The sequence below is a fragment of the Ascidia mentula genome, chromosome 1, assembly GCF_947561715.1.
Source record: "Ascidia mentula chromosome 1, kaAscMent1.1, whole genome shotgun sequence".
Classification (NCBI taxonomy): Eukaryota; Metazoa; Chordata; class Ascidiacea; order Phlebobranchia; family Ascidiidae; genus Ascidia; species Ascidia mentula.
This window is the reverse complement of record NC_138566.1, coordinates 20122553-20149993: the sequence shown is the minus strand read 5'-3', so window position 1 is coordinate 20149993 and position 27441 is coordinate 20122553. Positions and strand designations below refer to the sequence as shown.

General features: G+C 37.4%; 7 protein-coding genes across 7 annotated transcripts; 5 read left to right on the top strand and 2 right to left on the bottom strand.

The window, feature by feature from the left end:
• The first annotated feature begins 832 nt into the window (after positions 1-832).
• Positions 833-3446, top strand: LOC145896053 (glutaryl-CoA dehydrogenase, mitochondrial-like). The gene is made up of 9 exons (XM_082984861.1): positions 833-1000; positions 1060-1239; positions 1475-1586; positions 1642-1763; positions 1827-1956; positions 2018-2249; positions 2305-2534; positions 2666-2826; positions 2893-3446. The coding sequence occupies exons 1-9, from the start codon at positions 916-918 to the stop codon at positions 2958-2960; spliced, it is 1320 nt and encodes a 439-aa protein (XP_082840987.1). The 5' UTR covers positions 833-915; the 3' UTR covers positions 2961-3446.
• A 1657-nt stretch (positions 3447-5103) lies between these two features.
• LOC145895471 (cytochrome b-c1 complex subunit 7-like) lies at positions 5104-5780 on the top strand. The gene has a single exon (XM_082984282.1). It carries the CDS (start codon positions 5128-5130, stop codon positions 5665-5667), a length of 540 nt encoding a protein of 179 aa, XP_082840408.1. The 5' UTR covers positions 5104-5127; the 3' UTR covers positions 5668-5780.
• Positions 5781-5839: 59 nt separating this feature from the next.
• Positions 5840-7849, bottom strand: LOC145895450 (kelch-like protein 18). Its single transcript, XM_082984262.1, has one exon. The coding sequence runs from the start codon at positions 7839-7841 to the stop codon at positions 6114-6116; it is 1728 nt and encodes a 575-aa protein (XP_082840388.1). The 5' UTR covers positions 7842-7849; the 3' UTR covers positions 5840-6113.
• Positions 7850-10018: 2169 nt separating this feature from the next.
• LOC145895410 (RAB11-binding protein RELCH homolog) lies at positions 10019-19470 on the top strand. The gene is made up of 24 exons (XM_082984220.1): positions 10019-10345; positions 10488-10574; positions 10643-10714; positions 10810-11012; positions 11251-11400; positions 11464-11570; positions 11644-11838; positions 11973-12051; positions 12110-12318; positions 12611-12773; positions 12931-13071; positions 13147-13317; positions 13435-13564; positions 13623-13797; positions 13923-14046; positions 14122-14223; positions 14305-14414; positions 17466-17651; positions 17966-18204; positions 18420-18536; positions 18726-18814; positions 18882-18952; positions 19019-19098; positions 19330-19470. Exons 1-23 carry the CDS (start codon positions 10078-10080, stop codon positions 19071-19073), a joined length of 3243 nt encoding a protein of 1080 aa, XP_082840346.1. The 5' UTR covers positions 10019-10077; the 3' UTR covers positions 19074-19098; positions 19330-19470.
• Positions 19471-20236: 766 nt separating this feature from the next.
• Positions 20237-22696, bottom strand: LOC145895460 (phagosome assembly factor 1-like). The gene is made up of 11 exons (XM_082984271.1): positions 22551-22696; positions 22318-22493; positions 22064-22258; positions 21901-21998; positions 21728-21840; positions 21431-21501; positions 21201-21341; positions 21060-21142; positions 20935-20972; positions 20705-20877; positions 20237-20636 (listed from the first exon to the last, which is right to left on the bottom strand). The coding sequence occupies exons 1-11, from the start codon at positions 22612-22614 to the stop codon at positions 20565-20567; spliced, it is 1224 nt and encodes a 407-aa protein (XP_082840397.1). The 5' UTR covers positions 22615-22696; the 3' UTR covers positions 20237-20564.
• Positions 22697-22968: 272 nt separating this feature from the next.
• On the top strand, positions 22969-27399 carry LOC145894002 (histone-lysine N-methyltransferase SETMAR-like). The gene is made up of 2 exons (XM_082982436.1): positions 22969-23095; positions 26617-27399. The coding sequence occupies exons 1-2, from the start codon at positions 23000-23002 to the stop codon at positions 27397-27399; spliced, it is 879 nt and encodes a 292-aa protein (XP_082838562.1). The 5' UTR covers positions 22969-22999.
• LOC145907534 (putative RNA polymerase II nuclear localization protein SLC7A6OS) lies at positions 23523-25200 on the top strand. The gene is made up of 3 exons (XM_082994917.1): positions 23523-24377; positions 24448-24570; positions 24680-25200. The coding sequence occupies exons 1-3, from the start codon at positions 23680-23682 to the stop codon at positions 24945-24947; spliced, it is 1089 nt and encodes a 362-aa protein (XP_082851043.1). The 5' UTR covers positions 23523-23679; the 3' UTR covers positions 24948-25200.
• Positions 27400-27441: the final 42 nt, after the last annotated feature.

Below are 27441 nucleotides of genomic sequence, written 5' to 3'. Positions count from 1 at the left end.
TTTTCTTGACTACGTAACCGCATAATTAATCCCTGTTTTGGTTACAAATATATTCAACACCTTTCTTTCAAGGTAACAGTAATAAAGCCGCGGCGAAAGTACTACAGCAAAACCTGGCATCGAGTGTTCCATAGCTTTGCGCAGTTACGCAAACCACCGTTTATGTGACGATTCGCACTAACTAGAGCGTTTTCGCAATGCTCAATTTACAATTAACCTTAATTTAGACCAGTGGTTACCAAAGTGGGCGCCAGCGCCCCCATAGGGGCGTGTGCAATCTTACGGGGGCGCTGGAGACTGAATGGGCGTTTGGGGGGCGCTTGGTGACATGGCAAATTTTCTCTTATAGCGTAAGTCAGTGTTTCCCAACCGATGGTACGTTTTGTTTTTGTCCAAAATGAAACCTGATATTGATAAATTGTTGTTATTGCACCAACCTAACCCATCGCATTAATTGCCAAGTACAAATAAATTCGTTGTGTTTTTTGTCTGTTCTCTTGGGCGTTGTTAAATAACTAAGGTGTTTGGGGGGCGGCACAGAAAAAAAGTTTGAGAAACACTGATTAGACTAAGGGCGAAAAACGGGGAATTCCCTGCTGGTTGATAAATAAAGAATTTCATCGGAACAGAAGATCATTTGTCAGATCATAGAATACTGTTTTAGTATTCTATGGTCAAACTATGAAAGCATAGCATACTAAACACATGTTTAGTATGATGAAAGATATTTCGTTATGCTTGAATGCGTTTGTGGCGTCACCTATCTCTGCAAGATCATGTTGTTTTTGTATGACGTGCATTGTTCTATTGAAGGCTTGTTACGCAACATGCGAAAGCTTCAGGGTTTATTTATAAAACAGCTTACTCTTGTATGTCATTGTTTTTCAAGGTAAGGAGGAATTAAAAATTCTTTGAATGATAATGTTTGCTTCAAGAATATGCGGAGTTACGCACAAACCGATGCAAGTTGCAAAGCAGTTGACTGCTGCATTGTGCGGGGGTAAGTCAGTTTTTCACATAGTTTTCGGAACAAAATTTATGCAGTCAACTTTGCTCAAGGAAATGTCCCATTCCATTCACAAAAGGTCCATTCATCAACTAAACAAAACTTCAATTGGCAAGATGCCTTCAATTTGGAATCACAGTTAACTTCAGATGAAATTTTAATAAGAGATCAGTTCCATGCTTACTGTCAAGAGAAGTTGATGCCCAGAATAACCCTAGCCAACAGAAATGAAAGTGCGTATTTTGTTTACACAATTTGTGACAAAAAGTAGCATTTACAAGACTATTGTGTTTCTTTTTCTGCATGTTTTTATTATTGCAAAAATGATCTTGTTTATGGTAAAATTCAAAATCAATTTAGAAAAATGACTATTTACCCATAGTTTGCAAAGTTGCATTGGCAGCAAATCTTTTTACAAAACTTTGATGTTTATAGTTCTAAACAAATGATCTGCTTTGTTAATTGCAGACTTTGACAGGGAAATCATGTGCGAAATGGGTGAACTTGGTGTTCTTGGTGCCACAATTCAAGGGTATGGCTGTGCTGGGGCCTCACCTGTTGCCTATGGTTTGATTGCCAGGTAAAAATGAGATGCTTTATAGGAAGGAATATGTGTTTCATGCGATTCATTTTAGGGAATGTGAGCGTGTGGATAGTGCCTACAGGTCATGCATGAGTGTGCAGTCTTCACTTGTTATGCATCCTATCAATGCCTATGGTACACCAGCACAGAAAGACAAGTTTCTGCCCAAACTAGGTAAATGATGTCAATACATACATGATGTAAGTAGGTTGTATTAATTATATTTTCTGTCATTAGCAAAGGGAGACCTGATTGGGGCATTTGGACTAACTGAGCCAAACCATGGAAGTGATCCTGGAAGTATGGAAACAAAAGCTAAATATGACAAGGGAACTGACACATATATTTTAAATGGGACAAAATCATGGTGAGTATATTGTATGGTTTGGCCTATATAAACTGCTCGTTACAGTAATCATGGTGTTTAGGATCACTAATTCACCCATTGCTGATGTGTTTGTTGTGTGGGCAAAGAGTCCTAAAGAAGGTACTGACAAGGAAGTAATTCGAGGATTTATTTTGGAAAAGGGAATGCAAGGATTGTCTGCTCCCAAAATTGAAGGAAAGTTTTCTCTTAGGGCATCTGTGACTGGGCAGATTGTCATGGAGGATGTAAAAGTTCCTGCAGAAAACGTTTTTCCTGATATTGAAGGCCTTAAGGTAATGCCAATGTCTGTAACAAAATGCAAAACTATGGTGTATTGTTGTTTTGTAGGGTCCGTTTGGTTGCCTCAATAGTGCAAGGTACGGTATCGCGTGGGGATCGTTGGGTGCTGCTGAGTTTTGCCTCTCCGCTGCGCGGCAATATTCCCTGGATCGGATACAATTCAAAAGACCTTTGGCCTGTAATCAATTAATACAGAAAAAATTCGCGGACGCATTAACTGAAATAAGCGTTGGACTACAAGCTTGTCTTCGGGTCGGAAGATTATGGGAGGAAGGCAGGTCAGTGTCGGCACTATTGTACCCTTTTCCAGAATTTCATAACGTGTTCAAGAAATTTTTAACTACTTGCATGTAAACAAATGTTTATTTGCTGTCTTGTATTTTACCGAGATACGTTTGTTCTCCTAAAGGTCCGTGCCGGAAATGGTTTCCTTAATTAAACGAAATTCGTGTGGAAAATCTCTTGAGATTGCAAGACAAATGCGTGACGTGCTTGGCGGTAATGGAATTAGCGATGAATACCACATCATTCGTCACGTGATGAACTTGGAATCTGTTAATACTTACGAAGGTATGCTGTACGAATGTATTCTTTGCATTCATGTCTGTCACATTTGCTTGTACGGTTACTTTTTAGGTACCCACGATATCCACGCCCTGATATTGGGACGCGGCATTACCGGAATTCAAGCGTTTACAAGTTGAGGGGTGTTGCTCTGTGTGTTTTCTTTGCACTTAGTTCCGCAATTAGCTGGGTTGCGTGCTGGCACACGAAACCTGTTGCAACTTCAACTTAACTTCAACTTAAAATGTTACACGCATTGGTTATCTTGTTAAACGTAAATTATGTCTGTTGTTCTCAAATTCAATTTCTTTGTCACTTCCGAGTATTGACGCTGGGAAATTTCTATTACTTTGTTGTTCATTGTTATCAAATTGCAGAGTTGGATCTGTTATTGCATTTGCAGGCAACTTTTGTTTCTTAAGAATAAATGATATTTTGTCAAAGCAATGAATACCTTTTCTAATTTTACCTTCGCTGGCTGTGTGTTCGTACGCAACGTTTGGTGCAAATTGCCATGTTAGGGATGGTGTTTTTTGGGATATGTTTTAACTAAATGACAGGAAGAATTCGGATTAATTAGAGTTGTTTACGTTTTAAATTAAACTATTGTGCCTTGTGTCATGATATATTTTCCAGGTATTGGAGGTAGGCATTGGAATGAAATCAGGTCCAACCCCGGGCATTAGCACATCTTTTTTTGCTTCGAGTCCACGTTTTTGTTATGGCTGCGTAAAGCTATTTCAAAACATGACAGTTTTAAAGAAATTTGTGTGATTTGAAAAGAAATGCGCACAATCATTGTGCCCATTCATTTTCGCACAATATTCTACAACTTCGACAGCGAAAGTTTTTGGACCATAAACCAGACGTTTTCTTGGCTAATGTATCGCAAATGATCTGTTTTGGGGGCCCATGGCTCACAGGTAGACGATATACTGAATTAGTTCATCGGCTACTAAGGGTGCCATGTTCAAAATCCCAGAAATGTCAGCAAAAATCAAGTGGGTATTGCAGTGATACAGTTGATGCCTTTCAAAATTAAAAACTTGTACGTATATTATATTATCATTAGCGGTATAGCCAGGGTTACCATATCTTGCTTATATTTGCGACTGGTGTTTTAAAAAAACGAATGTGATTATCAAGACGAAACTTGCTTTTTTGTCATTAAATACGGATTTTTGGTAATATTGCGTTTTTGTGTGGACCAGCTGGCCTAAAACAACAAATTTGGAGAAATTTTCACTGTTTCCCAAAAAAGAAGGCGATCGTCTACCACGCAATGTCCTTAAAAATCGATTTTATGAAATAAATCTAATGCTTCGTGCCGATGGTAATTCTAAGTACAGCGCGAATCTCATATTTGTCGGTCCAGCGTTCATAGCAAGTGAGTCAAGAGCACTTTTGTGCAAATCAAAAAAATCCCAAAAGCAAAATAGTGTACGTTAAAGTCATTCGCACTTTGTGACGTTCTGTTCTGACCGTTCTGTCATTGAATGGTGCCCAGGGGTTAGGGTAAAATATGCAATGCATTTAAAATATTAACGTTATTATTGTTTAAAATCATTCCGTTTGAAGGCACATAAGTACTTCAGAAAATAACTTGAAGAATATAAGTTTAAATATTTGCTTACCTTCATGTTCACCATGGCAGATTATTGGATATCGATTTAGTCTCAAGGACATTTGCTTTTAAATATATATTTATTATCGTTGATTAGTTTTTAACGAAATGCCAACGTGCAGCTATTACTGTGTTAATGCGGTTTGATGCGTTTGAATTTCTTAAATGTAAAATGTAACAACAAAATGTAGCAGACATAGCCAAGGAAATACATGTGTTGTCGTTGTATTTTGTCTGGACTTCTGCTTAACAGGAATATCTGCACATAACAAGTTGTTAAAAAGGCTGTTGTATTGTAGATTTGTAATATAGGTTTGCAGCGTTGCTATTTAGTTCTTTACTATTGATTCGTTTGAAAATAATAATGTGATTTATCCGTAGAGGATCTATCTGTCAGTCTTCTTAAAGAGTGTCAAACCAGGATAATTCAGTTCATGTATCTTACAGTAAAAGTATATGTATTAAGATCAGATGAATCTATTCCTTTGGTTGTCCATAATTTGTCAAGGTTTAAAACAATAACATTTTATATGCGCAAAAGAGCCATAATAATCAATGAGAGCTCTCAATAACATTTTGCTTCAAACATATTAGTTGGCATTCAGATAACTAATACAATTTTAACCATATAATATAAATAAGTATGCTTTTTTTAAGGGTTGGTGTTATTTTTGGTTTTGAACATGTCTGCAACAAAGCATGGCTTGCAGGTGCTTAAAAAAATTCGCCCTGCAAATGCTGTGAACTTGGATTGGCAAGTAGGAAAGTATGCAAATCAGCTATCTTGCATACAGGCCGATGGCACACAACTTGAAAAGAAGTTGCACAAGTTCAACTACATTACAACAGGCTACTGCAAACTTGGTATGCTTCAACATGACATGATAAAGGAAACAGATCCAGTTGTGAAACTGGCTAGAGCCCGAATGACGGAGGAACAGGTTCAAGCTCGGTACTTTAGAGTCAACCGAGCCCTCCTACTTTCGGCCAATCAACAGATTTTACCAGCAGATCAGTGGACGCCAATTGATGCTGATCACTTGTATTTGAATCCACTTTTGGAAACCGCCCGAAGGGAGATCAGTGAAAGAAAGCTGATGAAGTGTGCTCTATTGGACTTTGAAGATTATACAGAGCGTTTGATGATGGTTCCATTCCGTGCGATAAATGCTGTCCAAATCTGGAAACTCCGTGGTCAGTTGAAGAGTCAATTAGTTGCCTGACAATATCCTCTCACAAACTTGTAAATGTGTTTCTTAAAATACATGATCAACAGTTCAATATATAAAGAAATTCTCAAAACGTTATGTTGTTGTAATAAATGGTTTAACTTGGCTTTGGTTTTGTTGAATTTTTCTTCAGTGGCAGCTTAGTTTTTTATGTGACAAACCCAAATCAAAGTTTGCATTTTTATTTGTATTTCTTACATTATTGGTTACATTTTAAAAGCAACATTCAGAATTGAATAACAATAAAAAAAAGACAAATAGAGTATTTAAAATGGCAGTTGTTACATAAACCACAAAGTTTCACAGTATATCCAAACAATGGTTAGGTAGAGAGCTATATAATATGGAGAAATAAAAGAAAGGACGTGCTTACATACAAAACTGATTCATACAGACACATAGGTAAAGAACAGTGTGGGGTATAAATACAATACAATGTATCAGCCTGAAAAGGGGACTGCTCCAACACCAACACCCCCATCATGGGCCCACATGCGATCCGATTGCTTCCATGAATTTGATTCAGGGTCATAGACTTCCACTGAGTTGAGGTTGGAACATCCATCATACCCACCGAGTGCATAGATTTTTCCACCACTGACAGCCACGCCAACTCTGCTTCTTCTGAGGGCCATAGGTGCCAGAAAACACCATTGGTTTGTCACTCCATCAAACACCTCCACAGAATTGAGGAACTTTTGCCCATCGTAGCCACCAAACACAAACATTCTGCCTTGAAGTGACACCACACCATGTCGACACCGCTTGGAAAGCATTGGGACGCTGAGGCACCATTTATCCTGCTTTTGGTCATATAACTCAATGGAATTGAAAATAGACAAACCATCATGACCCCCCAAAACATAAACTGATCCCTGAAAGACACCAACAGCAGCAGCACTTCGGCTTTTGTTCATGTTACAAATTCGGTCCCATTCTTGGGCGTGTGGTCTGTAAACCTCACAGCTGCTCAAGGAAGCAATACCATCATAGCCACCACACACAAAAAGTTGATCTTCATGAGCAACACAACCCAAGGCACTCCTTTTTTCATGCATGGGCTTGATATCGCACCACTCATTTGCATCAGGAAGATACATTTCAACAGTATTCAGTCGATTTGTACCATCGTAGCCACCAACAGCATACAGCTGACCGGCCAAAACAGCAACACCAACACGACTCCGGCATGTGTGCATCGAGGACATTAGTTCCCATCTTCCAACGATAGGTGTATATTTTTCGACAACATTTAAAGCTTCACCTGCTGATGTCAGCCCACCAACTGCAAAGATTAAGTCAAGAATTTCACTGCAGTAACGAGGGCGGACAATATTGGGTGGAAACTCTGAACGTCTGTCTGGTATGAGATGGTAGTCTTTAGCTTTATCCACCAGGTCACGACATTTTAAACAGGATTTGACAGCTTGGTCAGTTTGAACTACATCACTTAAAAATTCAGGACGCAGCAATGGCAGTTTCACTTGTTGCAACAAGTCTTGCATAAAGGGGGATCGATTTTCAAAATCATACTTCACCCACCCAGCAGCAGCATAAAACACTTGTTCTTCTGATTTTACATGAAGTTCATTGCGAGAGAGAATATTTATGACAGAATCTTTTGAGTGGGACATGAATTCTTCAGATTTGGACACTTCCACAAAATGCTGGTGCAAATAGCTATTGGCCTTTTCCACAAGAGGCATACACATAAGTGCTTCACCAAATTGTCGAATCCCAAGGCAATTGTTTGGGTGCAATTGTTTCTTCAAAAAATCACAGCAGAAGTCCTTGACCACATCCAGTTGTAAAAAGTTGGCTCCAACCATAATGGACTGAACATTGCGGTTATCCACTGTAATGCAGCCAGTGTAGGCATAATTGATAAGAGCCTCCAATGCATGCTCTTCAATTCCCTGGATTAAAATTTCATTTTTGTGTGCCTCGACCATATCAGAGGTAAACATGCTGTTAAAGTATGGGATGGAAGCAGCAAGAACAATGCGATGGGCAGAGAATTGCGTGTTGTCCACCTTTAGAGTGACATCACACATTTTCCCCTGTCGACGTATGGCTTGCATAGAAGTAAATGCATCCGAACCAAATGAATTATTCTGCAAAGTTTCTTCAGAAATAGCATAATCCAGATCAGTCATATCCATTGACATCTTAAAATTATTGCTGCAACAAAAGCAAAAATGTCATATATTTGTACAGGTTTTTCAAAAGCACAAGCAGACATTCCGTATTTTGCATATACTTGCAACTTGCTAGGCTACTAGAATTTTAGCCAAACATGTGATGTGTCAAAAGTTATCTTCTGAGTTTTATTGGAAGGGATGTTATATTACAACGGCCATTTTAAAAAGTTTCATTAGTCAACTCAAACTATTTCTGACGATAACTGTTCTCAAAACACTCCTTGCAACACCTCGCCTTTTTCTTCACTGTGCTCCGGTGGATCTTAATCATAAACGCGACACAGACCACACACCGACATGCATCACAAGACACACGGACACACATGACTACATACGCGTAATGACGCACAAATCGCTACAATGCCCCCTCCAATTAACATAATTTTGCTCTCGAAATATACTGTTGTACACTTTACACACATAGTCACGCAGATACGCAGGTAAATGTTGCACCCGTCCGCAAAAGGGACGTTCCATCGTCTTCAGAGGGAGAAACGTCTATGCTGCGGTTTTTCCATCGGAGTCGGAGTGTGATTCGTCCTCAACAGTGTGTAGCGAGTTTTTAGGCACAGTTTCCGCCTCGAATCTCCTTAACTGGTCAATGTGTACTACCTTGGATAGTTCAAAGACTTAAAAGAAGGGGATTTTGTACAACCTTTCGGACAACTTCCGTATCACAAGGAATGGTCCTGTCAACCCTCTTTCGAGTTCCTGCTTTCCAAGCAGTTGGGTAGTGTTGTCAAAAATGAAACTGAAGTGGAATACTTAAATTGTAACAACGTTGCTTGGCGTGGCCAGGCCCATTCATCAATTTTCGCATGGGATAACAAGTTTTTTTTTTTTTATATACAAAACAAGCTGTGTTAACAGCGCTCAACTAAATAGTATGATGGTCGTGATGTCTTAAAGACACACGGTTTTTGACAATTACCATGACTTATTGTAGTATTAGTATTTATGGTCTAGTAGAAATAAGTAACTATTAACAGCACAAGGATCACAACAGAAAAAATTGTCGTAAGCCGCGTGCAAGAGTGACTTGTTTCCAGTCACATGAATTGTAACGAAACACAAAAAAATATCACAGCACCGCACTTTCGAAATTAGTAATCCATTTTCATTACAATAGGCATACCATAAGCAAAAAAAAAATATACAAAATGTTATACAAATACAAGTAAAATGAATCTTGCGGATCTATTTTGTGCAAGCTTGTGGTCACTGATCTAGCGAAAAATCTACGCCGCAATTTTGTTGCATGTTGCTTTGCGGCATGAACATTTACAAAACGTAATTTTGCTAAAATGCTTTACTCACCGAGATAAGTTATAATAATATTAGTGTATTCTGAAGTATAAAATATAGGTACGATAATAAAGCCAAGTACAAAACATAAAATGAAGGTAATAATTAAGACCATGGCGCCCTCTATTATTCAGAGTCTGCAATGCAGAATAGCTTGTCACATTTTTCTACTTCTGTACGTTGTGGTATTTTCCAGTGTCGCGCCGCTCTGAACTAAAACCAAAACCACAACAATTTTATTTATTCTTTTTATTCAGAATCACGCAGGAATTCATAAAACGCAAAATTGTTTCATGCTGTCGCATTGCAAGACGGAATCTCCCCACTGCGCAGGTCTTTTGTTTCTTTATTGAGTTTGCAATCACAGAAGCATATAAATTTTTCCGTCCGAAAAATGCGAATAACTTTAACATAAATACCAAAGGAAAATTCTGTTATTAATTGAAATAACCTTAACCAGTCGTTTAAAACGCATAGGAAGGAAGCTAATTGTTTCAAAAACAAGAGTCTTACTAAGGATTATAAGTAGCCTAGGTTAGTAGGTCGTACGCGGTCCCTCTCAAAACCCATTGTAGGCATTGAGTCTAGGCATTACAGGCTGTCAATGCCTACAATGGCATTTTAGATGCACCTGGTACCGGTAGTACGTCATATCGTCACATCTAAGTAAGCTTATTGTTTCAAAAACAAGATTTTAATGGTCTTACAAGTTAGTTATTGTATTATCGCATAGTAATCACGCCAGATCTGGATACAGCCGTAACGTTGTTTGGAAATATATGAATGGCAAATAGTGTGAAGCTAACGTCACTACAGTAACCAAATTCTTTTGTAGATGTCACATTTATTTAATGTTTTGAATTAAATGAGAAAAAGTTACTAATAAGCAAGCAATCAGATGTCTGGTTTAAATCCATTTCTCGACGAGGACAGTGATAGCGAGACACCCAAACATGGATATTCTTCCCAAAATAAATCAGATGGTGATATTCCTGTGGACGTTGTTGCTGAACAGTTGCTGAAGAAAAATTATATACTTACGGCTTTGGAGTTGTACACTGAAATGCAAGAAAGAGGGAAAGATCTGCCTCGACTTCGTAACTTCTTCTCCAACCCAAGCAACTTTGAGCAACAAATCAACTGCAAAGAGTCGCCTGAAGGCTTACGTAAGTTTGGTCCATTTCTCTTCTTGTTAGTGTTGATTTGTCTTTGTTGTTATAAAGTTATTGAATTTAATCTAGTTTGTCTCTTTTTGTGCAGCCATCTTCACAATGTTATATATTTACCTTTTACCATATTGTTATTCAGATCGAACCAGCAGCTGCAGTACATTTGATTCACTTGATATTGCTAGATTTTCAGATGATGGACAGCAAGTTGATGAGAGGATTGCTGGTAAGTGTGGCAGTGTATTTTATGTTTGTGTTACATTGTTCATTAAAATTGTGGTGACTTTTTTTCAGTTTTGGAGTTTGAGCTTCGCAAAGCAAAAGACACCATCAAATCTCTTAGAGCAAATCTTACTAATACAGCAGGTAAGCCGATTTATTGTGTTGCAATTTCATGTAAGTTCTGGTTTGTAAACCTTGGTGTAAAAATTTTGTGGAATATCTCATACCTGTCTCTTCAGAACAGGAAGTATCGTGTCTTCAGAATATAACAAATGAGATAATTACAAATGGACAGTTGAAAGAAGGATATTCCACAGGAAATTCTAGTGGTGATGCAAAGCCATTGGAAATAAGAGCAATTAATCATCTTGTAAATGAATACCTGATTGACCATCAGTACAAGTTGTCTGCCATCACATTTGCAGATGAAAACGAAGAACAAGTATGTTCTTAAATGTTTAACATGTCACAGTGCATAGTAATATTATTAAGTAACTGTCAAGGATTGTTGTTGATTTGCCAGATGCTAATTCTGACAGATAAAAATTTAATAACATGTCATGTGTGACTTCTATGTACATTTGGTCATCATTTATCTTTTATGCTAAACTTCATTTATCATAGATTTGGGTTAAATTTGATTTGAACTTCAAACATAAATCCTGTGTTATATTTGATAGGACTTTGAGGACTGGCATGATGTTGGCTTGAATACCCCAAAGCCACCTGGATTGTTAAAACTTTATAGAGATTTCAACAATCATATTTTGCCCAAAGCTCAGTTGGTGCATGTTGGGACAATGACAGATGAAAAGGAAGCTTCCATAACTGTGAGTGGTATATTAACACAAGCTCTAGTACCTGTAGAATTAGCAATATTGTTCATTAAACAGGTGGAAAACGAAGAAGAAACAGATGTATTGGCCCAAATGAAAGTTGAAATGAACATTTTGGAAAAGAAACATGCAGAATTACTTTTAGAACTTGACACCTGCAAAAGGTATTTTATAACGTTTGCATAATTGGCTGTAGAAGATCCTAAAGGATTTTATCAAAAAAATCTGTTGTTACAGAAACAATGATTTGGCACAACAGGAAGTTGTAAAACTCCAAGCAGAATGTGCATTATTGGTTAAGGCCAATGTGGACCAATCTGAGTTAACCAATTTGCAAAGTGGAGTTAAAGAAACTGTAACAAGCGAAACAAAAACAGATGCAATTGATCCTACCCACAAACAAAAAGAAATAACAAATGGACAGCAAAATGAGTAAGAATTTGTTGGTCTGATTATAATAAAACTCTCACCACCAACTATGCTTTTATTTTTTAATTATTGATGGTTTGTGGAAGTCTTCAGCCTTTTTGAAGATAAATAAATAAAAATTGTTTTCATTCAAACAGCAAACTTTCCACACCATTTTTGAAAGCACTTTTGTCTAAATTGCATTCCAAAGTGGAAGATTCATGGCTCACATCAGAGGTGACATTTTTTTTACAACAAGTGTTCACAGGAAAACCAATTTCATTTTGCTTTTTAGATTTTGAATGTGTCCCAAACTGCTCAAGATCTAGTGCATCTTTTAGCTCGCTGCCTACCCCATATTGTTCCAACAGTTCTTTTAGTAAAGCGTGACCAACTTATTCCACTGCTTCTAAGTGCTGCTGCTCTGCATACAGACATCACTGTGCGCAATGAGCTTCTGAATATTTTGTTCAATTTGATTAAAAAACCGGGTGAAAGTGAGAGGTGAGATTGATCCAAGTGATAATTTTGTGTTTGGATTTTTTTACTAGGTTTCTCTTAAGCGTTTAATGGCCAAAAATACCTCATGATTAAAATATCAAATAGAGGATAGAGCCCATGTCCATTGTAATTACCATGTTCTCATTTGTCTGACCCTAATCTGTTAATTCATGTTATTGATTTTGCCCTGTTTGTATTGTTGCCCTCTGCAAAAAGAATCAATAATATTTGCAAACTGACTGGAATAAATGCCTGAAAAGAAAAATGCAACAAAACTCATTGAAAATCATTTTAGGCAAATGATACTTCTGGGTTGCGTGGCATATGCCAAACACATCGGTGAAACAAGAACAGAAGAGGAATTACTACCACAATGTTGGGAACAGATTGGTCACAAATATCCTGAAAGACGCCAGCTTGTTGCTGAAGCGTGTGGTGCTATTGCTCCATATTTAAGGGTTAGACAGTTTATTTGGAATTAGTTTTAAGGTTTCTGGGTTATTCCTAAAATATGTAATGGACAAAGTTACTACAAGACATCTACACTCTTAACCAACATATGTGTTTTGAAATCTCCTCCCAAAATTTTTTTTGTTTTTACTTCTTAAATTGCAGGCAGAAATGCGGGGTTCTCTGCTTGTCTCTATTTTGCAACAAATCGAACAAGAGGAAAAAATGGACCCTGTCATATGTTCAGTAATCAAATCCCTTGCCCTCATCCATTCCCTGCAAGACGATGATGACAAATACAAACAAGTACTGTACACTTGATACAACAAACTCCTGTAGTGCTTTAGTATATATTAGTTGATAAATTGTTTGTTTTCTTAGGCATTCCAGTTAATGAGGTCTTTCATCCGAGACAAAAGTCCCACTGTTAGGGAAGTTGCCATATCAACGTATTTGCCCGCTGTCGCACTGTGGTCTGTAAATCGCTGTACTTTTCACAATCATATGTTTGACCAACTTCTGTCTGATCTTGAAAATGCTCTCAACAACACAGTATGTTATTCTATTTCAATATTATTTTTATCTCGGAAGTTGGTTTGCATGTGAAAAATTCTAACTTGATTTCCAAAATGTGCTCTTGTTGTTAAACATAATTTTTTTATTTTCCAGAGCAAAGATGACATTTATTCATATGCAGCAATCGCCGACCAAGAATTTGTTCCAGTACGTAGCTTAATATATTTTCTGTACTCTGCCGTTATCCTAGAAATCGGTGAAGCAAATAAAGATGTGGAAATAGGTATGACAACTTATGAACAATAACTCTCATCAGATTAACATTGTTCCTTTTCCTACAGATTCTTCTATTTCTCAACACATACTTCCTGTAATAGAAAACAAGCTTACTGATCCTCACGTCATCTTGGACAGCGAGGCAAAGTGCAATAACCTGATGCAAATATTTAATCAACTTATTTATGACAACAAAGACCTCAAATCTTACGAAGTTTTTTCGTGGACTACAGACCAGTTGTAAGTCTATTTGATCATGTTGGTTTGGTATAATGTAAAATGCCACTATATTTTAATTGCAAATGTTAATATGAGTTAATATGATATTGCTGATTGCTTGCAACCAAGAACATTATTTTTCACAGCTTTGCAAGATTTCTCAAAATTTGCAAGTTTGCAGACCCACAATCACAACCTATTGTACAAAGACTTTTTGAATTAATGCATTGCTTTAAATGTGTATTTGGAAACCACTTTTATGAAGAAAAGGTGAACATTTATTGAATTGACATTCAACATGCAATTCACTGGCTGATATTGACAGTTTGCCACATTCTTGTATAGGTGCTAAAGAAGTTTGTTTTGTTTCTTAATGAATGTCCTGAACATCTCACAACTTGCGTTCTTCCTGTTTATGCTGCCACTGTCACAGTTTCCACTGAAGACGTAAGTGTCCAACGCTGTCGACAAAAGCAAAGTAATATATGGGACATATTATGATTTATATTAACAATTGTTTTTACGCAGGGAGAAACATCACAGTCTGCGCTAAATGAATTTCTGCTTCAATCTGTGATATCTTTGGCAAAATCAAAGCTTTCCCTTTCATCAATGATGTCCACATTAACTTTATTAAGGTTAGTATGGAACAGCAAACCTACACTAGTACATTATTAAAACTATACAGGTTATTAACACAGGCAAAACACATTTCACATTAGTAAAACAAACATCCCCAAAGTCATGTAAAAAAATAAAGCACGTGTACTTTTCATACCCACAAAAGTGAAATTGGAATTTTGAAAGGAATTTCATGATCCTAGAGGCTCAACTCTAAATATGATACACGGTTGTGCGACATAGGTTGTACATAGTCATCGAAGTCACCACTGTGTTTTCTGAGCATGACTGGTTGTGCCAGAGGTAACTCTTTGCATTTAGAGATTCCAGGTTTGGTGGTAATAATTTCTGAACTTGCATTAATGGGTAATGCTTGCTCCAGTGGGAAACAGTGTTGATTTTGTCCCACAACGGATTCAACCCCAACCTGTCCTTCACTGGTTCTTGGTGTCGTTGTGTAAGATGTTGTGGCGATGTCGCTGATGTCTATGTAGTCATCCACATCTTTCCGGCTTCCATACTTACTTTGGCCCCGAAGAGCTTCCTTGATTTCGCTGTAAATTCTTTCATTTGTTTCAGAGGTTTCACTATCTTCTGCTTGTTGCCGATTAAACTTTATGCTATAGTAGAAGTGCTTGATTGACAAACTCCTTATGTTGTCAGGTGAATGTGGAGTCACACTATGCTGTGGATTGTGGCGCATTCGACGCAAAGTTTGCCTCCTCCAGTTATTCACAGTTGGAACTTCATACTGACCGGTACTTTCTTTGCATGACGACTTTTCAATGTCCATGCTCCTAGTTCTTTTGACCCGATAAATCATGACACCAGCTAGAATTACACCAGTCACAACACAGATTGTCACCACAAGGATGATAACCAAACTGTAATCGAAAATGTCAGTTGCCAATCCGCACATGACCATGAGTTCATGAGCACTTTTTGAATGTGTACAGTTACCACTGACAGTGCACACAATCCCTGTAGATCTAATAACTTTTGCCACTGTAAGGCTTCCTTTTTTGTAACAGACTAGTTGTGCATCTGTCTGTTTGTTTGTTAAGCTTTGCCAGTGTTGACATGTTGGATTTGTTGGGTTGTACTGAGAGTCAACAACAAAAGTGGAATCGCTTAAAAATATGCTGTCAAGGTGGAGTTTGTTGTTACTCAGGTTCGCAAAGGAAAGTTTTGTCATGTTTTGGAAGAGATCAGTGTCCACAGTTTCAATTTTATTTTCTGAGAAATCCAATTGGCTTAACTTATTAAATTCCATCTTTGCTTCATGAGGGAGCTGACTTTTCAATGTTTGGAGATTCAGAAACATGCCTCTATCTAATGACTTCAGGTTGTTGTATGAAAGATCTACTTTGACGAGATAATGTAATCCACCGAAGCAGCCGGTTTCCAAGATGCTTATTTTATTTCTACTCAGGTTAATTTCAGAGAGAAGATTGTTGTGAATAAAGGCTGAAGCTCCAACATGTAGAATACCATTTATACTGAGATCAAGTTCTTTCAGTTGGACTAAAGACTTAAAACTGACTCCAGTTATTTGAGATATTTTGTTATTTTGAAGGCTCAGTTTCTGCAGGCTGTTTGTCTCTTCAAAAGCACCAACTGTATTGTTTTGTGGACTATGTAGGTTAGTGATGAAGTTGTTGTTCAAGTTAAGTTCTGTCATGTGACAAGCAATCTGGAGAAGCATGCTGTGTATATCCGTAATGAGGTTGTTGGAAACATCAACGCTTGTAATGGTATCAAATGGACTGTTTGCACAATCTCCTGTACTTAAAATGGCTGTCACATATTGACCGTTGGTAATTTCCAGTCTTTCTATTCTGGAAAAGACAACTTTATTGGGAAAGTAGTGGTATGACAGAATATTCTGTATCGTTTAACCAATGATGTTTATTAATTTCCTTGTTATCTGATCATACAGATTAAATTAGCTTTTCTTGTAAAACATATGATTCAAAAAAGCATTATGAAATCCTTAAATCCTACTACATTATTAAAAAACCTACTTGTTGTATGCAAGTTTTAGAGAGTTGATATTCCTCGGCACTTCACTTGGTATTTCAGTCAAGCCTGCATTATTGCAGTTGACTGTATTGTCGTTACATAAACAGTTGGTTGGACAAGAGCTCACCACAATCCAACAGTAGAAACACAAAATCAAAACTAGCAAACATGAGCAACAAGATGCCATCATGGAAATCTGTGGGCAAAGTAAACTTGAAATTGTAAATTGGTCATAGCATAATCAAAATATTGCTACAACCCTTGGACCAAAAAATTCTCAGGACTGACCTGCTGCATTTGTGACCTATTTTTTTTTTTTTTTCTGTATTTTATTATACTTTTCTTTTATTTTTCTGTTGCTTAAATGTTTGCTATCTGTGCTTTATCCTTTCCTGCTCCCTTCAATTCAGATAAGTCATAACTGATCTAATTTTACAAGCGGGTTTGTGTGATTAATGATTTTTTTATTTTCTTGGGTGCCTGCAAGAGTTCACTCCCCATGAACAATCATATATTTGTCATACCTCTTGTGACATATGAATGACATCACACCAAATGCTCCATAATTAATCACAAATAATGATGCTAGTTTAGCTTTCGTCAGCATTCTTTTATAAGGAAATCATTGGAGAATGATTGGAAATGTCCACAATATCTTAAAAATGTGTATTTTTATGAGCTTGGTTGTATCTTTTAGATTAATTCAGTTAAATGAACTAATAAACACAAATTTGCGATAAGCAGTGATTTGCAACTTAACTTTTAGCAACAACATGTTTGATACATGTCTATTGAGTGCCTACAAATTTTACTACTTACGTAGGGTGTATTCCAGGGTTTCTAAACTTGTTTGGGTTGGTCAGCGTCTTGGCCAATTTTTGTGGACCACAATCACTGATAAAAATTTTAAAGACGTTTTTATGGCATTAAGACTAAACAAAATTAACATCGAAGCTGAAAGTATTATTTTAGCAATGGGAAAGTTTGCTGTGGAACCATAGACTCCAGTTAAGAAACCCTATTTTAATATTTTTTACAATGTTTAGGACAACAGCCCAACAACATGATGCTATTGTGCAAGTGTTGTGGTCAGGAGTCATGCATGAGTCACCCCTTGTACGAGCAGCATCTGCATCTTTATGTGTTGTCATGACTACTGGTGATGTGAATGCCCGTGTTTTATCATCCAGGGTACTTCCTGCTCTCATCACACTTTCTACAGATGAAAACATGTGAGAGTGATTTTTAGCGCTAACAATGTTTTTTTTGGGTTGTTTTGCATTTTAAACTATTGCTTTTGAAACCATGTCTTTCATTGCTGGATTTTGGACAAATAGTTTTTTTAAGTTTACAGAACAAATCTACAATATATGTGCAAATAAAGTCATAATAATATTGGTAAGCTGCAGACATGAGACCTCACAGGTCGAAACAGTGCATGTACACACCCTGTCTGCAGATTACCAAATCTACAATGTCGTGTAATTAAGACCTACAGCAAGAATCCAGCAACTATCCTTTTAACTTGCATGCCATATTGTTTCAGAGACGTGCGAGTGGCAACATTTCCTTCCTTTGCATCTGTGGTGGAAAACGCTTCTGTAACATCAGATTCTGTTGAACGTGTCATAACTCAGATGACGGATGTTGTGTCTGCAAGTGCAAGTGATTATCATGAACACTCATATGATGGAACACTTTTGGGTTTGCATTCTGTGCAACTTCAACTTGTCAAGACTGCATGCAAAATTGCTGCCACTGCACATCCCAAATTTAGAGATGAATGTATGTTTTTTATTCTCAAATTTTGTTAACTTGTACTTTTTATGTATTTTTATTTAAGTAAATAGATATGTTTGGTGATAAATCAAAATTTTGTATTTAATAGTAAATGGCTAAATCTGTGTTTCTTCTGTGAACTTATCAAGAACACTAAACAATGTTTATGTTTAATAAAGTGTCTTAACAATGATTAGCAATACAATCTATTTGTTTTTCAGTTTTGTTACCCCATCTAGTTGTGATTGCTGCCAATAACAACGAACAGAAAGATCGAGCAAAACGATCTGAAATTGCTTTATTGCTGCTGGAAACATACACCAACCTCTCATGCTGCTGTATCCTACTTTTAAACAGTTTTAAAATCATGCCTTGCATGCTACTGTTTGTCTTAGCTTATGTTTGTGAACTACAATATTGTTCAATGCAATTTAAACCTAGTATCAATATAAATAGCAGACTAATATTATCTGATCAAGATAAAATGTTGGTTATGAAAAAAAGCTTCCTTCACTAATGACCTAAAGTCATTCCCACAAATCTACTTCATGGCTCCTTCCTACCAGCTCTGAAGTGTTTACTTCTCGACATGGAAACAATGCATCCTGAGAAATCGGTATGTTCCACTTAATTATTGTTTGTGATTTTTGTTTACATGTTTAATTATATTTGTAAAAACCCAGGATGAGGTATCAAGTCTGCTGCATGAGGTGGAACAAAAACTGGATCGGGGTAGCATAGTGTCAGATGGGAGGTTAGACAGTGATTTGTTGTGTTAGTGTGTGTTGTGTTGTGATGTTGTATTCTTCCATGCATGCAGTGTTGGCTCAGGAAGCAATAAGCAGCCAAAGAGAAAATTCACAAAATTGATTTGACACGTTGTGAAAATATCTTCATGTCGTGAGTATATGTTTTACTGTTTGCTGCTATGCGCATGGTAATTGTTGTGTAGATTGCACAATAATTTGTTTACAGTCCACTGCTGTAAGAAATGTCACAATCTTAAATTATATATCTGTGTTTTTAAAGTGAAAAAAAAAACTAGAACTATCAGATTAAAGTGGTAAATAATTTTCTTAGCCAAGAATTAAAGTTGGTTTTTATTCACCTGAACTGAGCACTTTTTGGCAGTCCAAGGTTGTTACATCGAGGTTCTGGTGGCTTCGGAACAATGCAACTTGGTCAAGCTGTTACAAGTGGTGCTGACGATGCTAGAAGAAAAATCCGCACAACATTCGACCAATTCAAGTTCAAGGCACCTCCCAGCCCGACCATGTTTCGGTGGAAGAAATAATTCAAAAACCTTTTTGATTTCAAAAATCTTTGTTTGATATAAGATTTGTTGCCTTGCATGACATTTTGAGGCCGTGGTGAAAAAAATAGTGTTATATATGTCATAGTATACGTTACTGAGTTTTAATTGTAGCATGTGCATTGTGAGCATTAAGAGAAAAACTATATTCTTGTTATGTGCAGTCCTCTATGCACTTTTTGTTGTTTTATTTGCACATTTACCTGATTTATGTCTTTCTGTTCTTGCGGCTCTGAAATTATTGGGGCTGTTAAAGATTTTTGAGAATTATATCATGAAGTGGTACTGGCTTAAACCAAATGAACTGTGACGTATTTGTGGAAGTTCATGTTGGTCATTTAATGCAGTTTAATGATTTTAGCGCTTTCATATATTATTGTTGTATTTTTCAGTAGCTAGTAAGATGTATTTATAGTGTATGTTTATTATTGGTTTGCCTAATGCCATCATTAAGGTCCTAGTAATTTCATATTCAATGTAGTGTCATTATATATTAATTACAGTAGTTGGAACATTGTTTGTTGTGTAAACCAACATATACTCAGGTTGCTAATTTGTTTTTCTTGTGAAGTTGGTTTTCAGATCAACCCAATGTTTACAGCTTATTGCATTTGTTTCAAAAAAAATGAATGCCAGCATTTTTTAGTACGCTATATGACTTAAACACCTTCATAATAAACCTGTGCTCATGAATGAAAACAAATATGAATTACGATCATATGTCAATACAGATATGTATTAAAAGTCCACGATGAAACAGTGAGATAACAAGAAATAAAACAAGCAATTAGTGCAAAACAAATATATTGCTGAAATCAAGGAAAATCAAATAACTTGCCAAAGTTTTGAAAATATACCAAACTATACATATATCTGTATCTTCTATTCAGCAAAAAAAAAAATTGGAAAAAAAGAGGAAGTTATAACTTGTCACTCCGTCTGGCGTGAATTCAGAAAATGTTTCAATAAACACTGAGTATAGTTTGGTTCATGAAGTTCATAACAAGTAAAAAGGGTACCACTGCAATTACCAAACAGTTTGCTGTGGTAGCTGTCACTTTGTGTCAACAGGATTTTTGTTTTGTTGGAAAAGAGTAACTGATGCAATGTAATCATTACTCATAACCTGGATACAAATCAGTTCATTAGATATTTACTATAATTTTTACTTTGTCAGCTCAATGCTAACAATACCTCAAATATCATGTTCTGGATAGCATAGCAGTAAGTGAATCCAAAAGGGTTAGTGGTGTTTGTGGATGATGCTCTGTTTAGGACAACTGGTTCAGTGACCATTTCTGGTCCGCCCATTGCTTCGATTACATCAGACCATTTTATGGTTGGAGTAATTGTAATGGGTCCATTTTCTACAAGAAATTAATTTATTTAGTTGAATGTTGTGTGCAAATGTTCATGTGATTTACCTCCAGAGATTTGAACCATAAAGTTGCTTCTGTAGTATCTGAAACAAAACATGCACAATATTTGTCGATTCCATTTAGTTGAGAAAATGTTTAACCAATATATGACTGATACAAACTAAGCTTACATGTTAAAGTTGTAATGGCCTGGATGGTTTGCATGAAGAATAAACTTTTTTGCTATATGTGTATTCCCATCAAACAAAATGTCCTGTAAATAATACCCAGCAACATCATAACCAAAAACATGAAACATATGAAATACTTACCATGCCAAGTGTGAAGTAGTTGTAAAAATAGTCGGAATGTTGTGTAGGTGAGAGTTTATGAGGCCCAGCTGAGTGGATTCGCATTTTGTCTTCCATCTTATAAAAAGTCTGGCAAGGACTTCCAATTTCAGTTAAAATATCCTAAAAAAATATTTTGCAAATTTGTAACTCCACATTTTTGTCAGACATTACACCATGTATCAAATTAACAAAACAACAATGCACACAACCTCAACATTGTCTTGAAAATGAATGGAGCGATCAAATGATTCCAATTTTAAATCTGTCAAATGACTCAGGCCTGGTAAAACAATGGCATCATATAGGAGTGCAATGATTATAAAATTTTATGTAAAAAAATGTTACCCTAATACATGCAGTTTTTAAATTATTTCCAATGCACTTGGCTTTTCTCTAACTTTTAGTATATGCTACAAAGCAAAGGGATCATGAAACTTGTTTTTTATGTTTTATTGTAAAGTTGTCACTACTAAGAATGCTTCTCTAAAAGTTGACTAACAGCTTACCACCAGAAACAAGCTTCAGTTTTAGTCCAACACTGATTCCTTGACTTAAAACCACTTCAGTTGTTTCAGAATACAGGTTTCCATGGTAACATGATGGAGGCATGGGTGGGGCTCTATTCAAATAACAGTGTTTTCAATAAAAAGTTTACCATGTGGCATTATCAACCAATTACTTTGTCTCATTTAAATGATTTCCAGTGTAGATGTACATTTTAGAAACAACAGGAGATGGAGTGTGCGGTAAGCTTCGAAGGGAAAACCCACTTGCAACCTACACAAGTTTCTTAGTAACACAAAGATAAACTATAAACTGATTAGTTTGTCTTGTATTTAAACCTCATATTGTTGTTCAATAGGAAAATCAAAGGTTATGCCCCGAAAGGTGAGCACAAACATGTGATGTTTTTCATCAAATTGTGCTGGATGTGTGGCTCCAAAAGATTGATCGATTTGTTGAATGGTTGGAGAAACTTGAGGTGAGTTGAAGTAGACACTGCAGTACTTCAACTTTACTTTCTTCATATCACAGACCTACAGCAAAAACAAGTAAGTTTTGCATGAATTTATTACAACCACATTACACTTCAAACCTCAATAATTTTAAGTCTCTGGCTCTCTGCATCAAATAACAACCTCATTCCATCATGAATGAGGTTTAGGCCAATGTCCTTGGCAAAAGGATTCTTGTCATTATAGACAACATGTACTTCGTTTATAACTCGACAGTGCTTTTGGAGTATCTGTACCGCTTGGTGCAGAGGCATTCCTAGTAAAATAAAGTAATTCAACGTTTACAACTAAAAACAAAACGTTATTATCCTACCAAGAACAAACTCCCATTGCTCGTTTCCCAATGATCGTTCTGGTGCAACTTGCAAGTCCAGCATAATGAGTGTGGCAATATCATTCAAATGTTGGTCGTACTTAGTAAAAACGTATTGTAAATAAAACTGACGATCAATCAGCTGATTTCCTTCTTTGTTATGATCCGTTCCACATCACCGGTTACTATTTGCTTTGCTCTCAGATTTATTTCTATAAAATTTAAACACTATATATTTAACCACAAATAGTATTTTTTGTATGTTACCTGTAACTGTAGTGATTAAATAAATAAAATGCGCAAGGCCTAGGCGGTAACAAAATCGTACATAGCATGTGTATTCTATCTTTTGGCACCGAGCGGAGATTGGAAACCGCTGGGTGGCGACGTTTATGCAAAAAGCGTGAAATAGGTTTTGTGTCTCTGGTGTTTGTGTTTGGTCTGTCACCATGAAGAATTGCGTAGATGTTGCGACAAAAAACGAAGCATTTCCTGTATGGGCTTCGAAAGAAATAATGGAGTCACTCCTAACCCAAGACTTTAAGGTAAAGGTGTAGTTTGGAAACGGGAGATGTTTAACAGGTTACGTGCAAATGTGGGATGTAATATTTTTCAGCAATGGCGATAGGTTTAAACGTAACGTCGTTAATCAACATCAACCGCTATTAATTTAGTCAATTGTGAATAAATTAGTCTATGAGTTGTAAAGAGTATTGTAAATCTTTGGAATACAGAGCCATTTACAAAACTTGTGTTTTCAACATCTGGTGCTATCTAGACTAGGTGTATTGTGACAGACAGACTGATAATTATATTTAGTCCAATATGTCTCAGGGGAAATCAGCCTTTGAGGCATTAATAATTGATGCTCCAAATCTTTTCCTTTAACAGTTTTGAGTTTATTACTTCAAACATGTGAAGTGAAGCAGGTGTTTAGGTCACAATATTACATAAATGTAAGGAGTGCTTCATGTTTGCATCGTAGTTATGAGGTCTGGGTTGTGCAGGGTTGGAAAAAAGTTTTTAGAAGCTCAGGGAAGGTTTTGTCAAATAACATTAAAGTATATTGTACTTGCACACACAGCTGTAGGATACAAATTGCCATAGGTTGACAATATTTGATACTGTAATGGCTACAGTGATACGAGTGAAAAGAAAGAGGCATGCAGAGCCTGCAGGGGCACTTTTGCTTGCAAGCAAAAAGATGAAACACAACGAAAATTTCTCTGGCAAAAGTGGAATGGCTGACATCATCCAAATTGAGGAAAATGTTTTTCGCTTTGCAACTACTGTAAACATGAACACAAAAATGGATGACACAGTGAAAAACAAAGTGAAAGATGCTATTGTCCTTCACAGCAAGATAAATTCCCTGTACAAAACACAACCATTGGTGACACATAACAGTTCAGTTGTAGGGATGCCAACGGGTCAAGTGTCAATTGAGGAGCAGCCAAAATACAAGCTTCTCGGGCTTTCCTCCAGAAATCCAGGATTTGAAAATATACCTCCGAAAAGTCAACAGGAGCAAAATGCAAATCCTGTTAAGCCAAATCTTCCCCCCTCCAAGCAAATTCTCAAGGAGGAAAAAAAAGCTTGCAATTACTTTACCCCAATTCTTGATGTGGAAGAGCAAGAAACAAAGAAATGCAACTCCTCAAATAAACCAGAGGACATTCTGTGTAACTCAGTAAAAATGCTCAGAGAGAAACTATGTTTTTCTGAACCAAAACCAGATGAAGATGAATTTGTTTATGACTTGTATTATTGCCAAGGAACACATCGCTCCTGGTCTGTGAAAGACATTCTTTATGTGCAACCGTGCAGGTAAGCATTTTACATCGTTGATTTGTGCACCAACTACATGCCATTTTTTAAAAGATGTTGTTTTGTAAAGGGACATGAATCTGTGCTTTGAGCAACATAAACACAAATCCGCATATCATGAGGAAGACGAGGACAGCAACGATGAAGATCATTATAAAAATGATTATCCTGATGAAGAAGATGAAGAGGACAGGTAAGAATCTGTTATAGTGGCTACAAGTTTAGTTGTATGTCATCATAACAAAATGACAAAACACGTAATAAGTTGCACATCAACTAATGTGCATGATTTTTTGTTGCAGTATCGACGAAGACGAAAGAAGGCTCTTTTTTGATGAAGAAGAAGATGCTCGATGTGATAGCGATGATTGCGACTTGGCACCACGGGACGACTGTGATGATCACTTCGGGGGATTTTTCAACTGCAACGACGACGCTATTGACCAATGCGCAAATGACGACATGGACGATCTTGATTACGGTGATGATCTCAATTACGACATTGGCGCTGATTTTGACGATTTCGATCAAAATGACTTTGGTGGAGACGGCGATGGGGATTACTTCTGATTTTTTAACATGTTTTTGTGTTATTTGCTCGGCGTTATTTTGCTTTCCATTCCATTTGCAAGTGGAAAGTGGACGGTTTATCATTGTGCTTTCCCTCTGCACCTATTTCTTCTCCGATGTGACGGAACTAAAGTGTTTTGTTGTCGTCTTCCATTCACCGCCAATCTCAGTTTTTTTCGATATACAGTGTGATTTTTAAGACGCTAAATTTGCAACGATAGACCTTGTGGGTCATGCGACAATACATTATGCTACTGCAGGTTTTATTTTTGTTTATTTCAAGAAGAACCCGTGTGACAGTTTAGTTGTAATTGACATGCTGACATACTTTCGGATTGTTGTTTATCCATCAACCAAAGTCCGTCCGTCTGGACCGGCTCCTTATCGAATTATCACACATTTGTAGGCCAAAAACATTTTTTGTCAAACTTGACGCCTAGTAAGGGCTACGGAACGCGCTAAGCCAAAAAAAACAACCACGGACTCGTAAAACCGACACACCGCGCGTCAGCTCAGCTCTCGCGCTTCCCGGGTTTCCAGTCAAATCTGGCAGGCGGTCGATGCGCGGCTTCCCGTTGCGCTCCGACTTAACTAACTGCTGGCTTTTGTCTGTCAGCGTATCGTGGCAGCCAATACTTCGCTTGAAGGTGCCTTGGGAATTAACGGGTTCTATTGTATTGTGCCTATTTTATTTGTGAAGCAAATTGTCGCGAAAACGGCACCAAACATATCTACAATGGCTAAAGCCTGCAAGAATTTTCCAAAATAGTTTTGCCATGAAATACATTTTGAACGCAAGTATTACATTAACCTAATTATTGCAAGAATAAATGGAATGAAAAATTTGCAACTACTGTAGTGAAAAATTTGCAACTACAAAAACCTAACACGGGCTAATTAGGGTATGTCGCTGCGTATTGAATAACTAGTCAAGAGATTGGTGTGACAGGAGCTAGGAATTCCAATTATTTCCGTGTGGCGTATGATCATGTGCATTGGACGCTGATTCAATGTTTTCGCCTGAACGCAGTTTAAAACTATAGACGAATCCCACGGCACCCGTGCCCGACTGAAGAATTGACTTCGGCATGTCAGCACAGTTTGCAGAGACTTAAAAGCAATTTAAATTATGCATTGGCTGTGCGACATGCTTTGAAAGTCATAAGCGTAAACCCCTTTTTAATCACGTCAGTAATTGCTGGAGGCGGGTCGTTCAAGGGCGTTTGAGCGGAAGACGTTCAGAATTACCTTGTGCGAACAAACGTTCCTCCACAATTAACATTCATAAGCTCAGGGTGACATTGAAAGGAAACTAAATTAAAAGTCTTGTGACATACGGAAAGGTTAACACGGTGGCGAACAACCGATCGATCGTGAATTGTTTTTGTCGAAACTCCAGCGAGCAACAAGTTTTCTGCTGCAAAATCCAATTGGCGCCGGACGCAATAACCCTTATGGTTTTATTGGTGCCCATGCCATTTCATGCATTACGTCTATTGTTCATGTACGTAGTAACTTTGCGTGCAAAATAAAAGTGATTTGATTTGATTTTAAAAAAAAGGTAATGACGTTCTTGAAAAAAACTTAAATTTAGTATACTTTTCGTATGGGTTGGAACATGCGTAATTGTTTGTGGCTCAGATCAACGTACTTGTGATTGTTTGTACAGTACACTCCCTGCAACGTTCGGTCATCCACGAGCGGATTGGATCCAAGCGAAATATGTTACGAAGGGTGTTTGTGCGCCAAGTTGACATGTGGAGACGATTGCAGCTGTTTGGAAAGATTCGGAGCCAGTTACACACAGACCTCGGCGGGAAAGTGGATGTTAATCAGCATTGATGCTCATTCCAGCGATTGTAACCATCCTCTGCCGCCAATTTTTGAGTGCAACTCTATGTGCAAATGCGGCTACCAGTGCACGAATCGTTTGGCGCAGAATCGTCTGCAGCGGCCAATAACATTGTTCCAGTGCGACAAGGGTGTTGGCGCGCGAGCTTTGGAAGCCATTGATCGTGGTGAGTTTGTTTGCGAATATGCGGGCGAAGTCCTAAGCGCCGACGAGGCTGTGCGACGGTACGAGCGACTGTCGGCCGACGACATGAATTACGTCATTGCGGTACGAGAGTATCAGGCGGACGGTCACGTGACCCGGACATACGTGGATCCAAGGAGACGTGGTAACGTGGGTCGGTGGATGAACCACAGTTGTGACCCTAATTTGGTCATGGTACCCGTCAGAGTGGACTCGGAAATACCGCTTTTGGCGCTTTTTGCTCGAAGGTTTATTCTTCCTGGCGAAGAGCTCACCTTCCACTACGGCGGTGGAAAATCAAACACTGCGAAAAACATTCAAGGCGTGGACAGAAAAAAGTGCCTTTGTGGTGCTGCCACATGCGAGGTATTTCTTCCCTACGACAAATCATTAGTGTCTGGCGAATCAATAAAATGAATGCAAACAACTTTATTGTATGCACGGAAGTGGGATAAAATG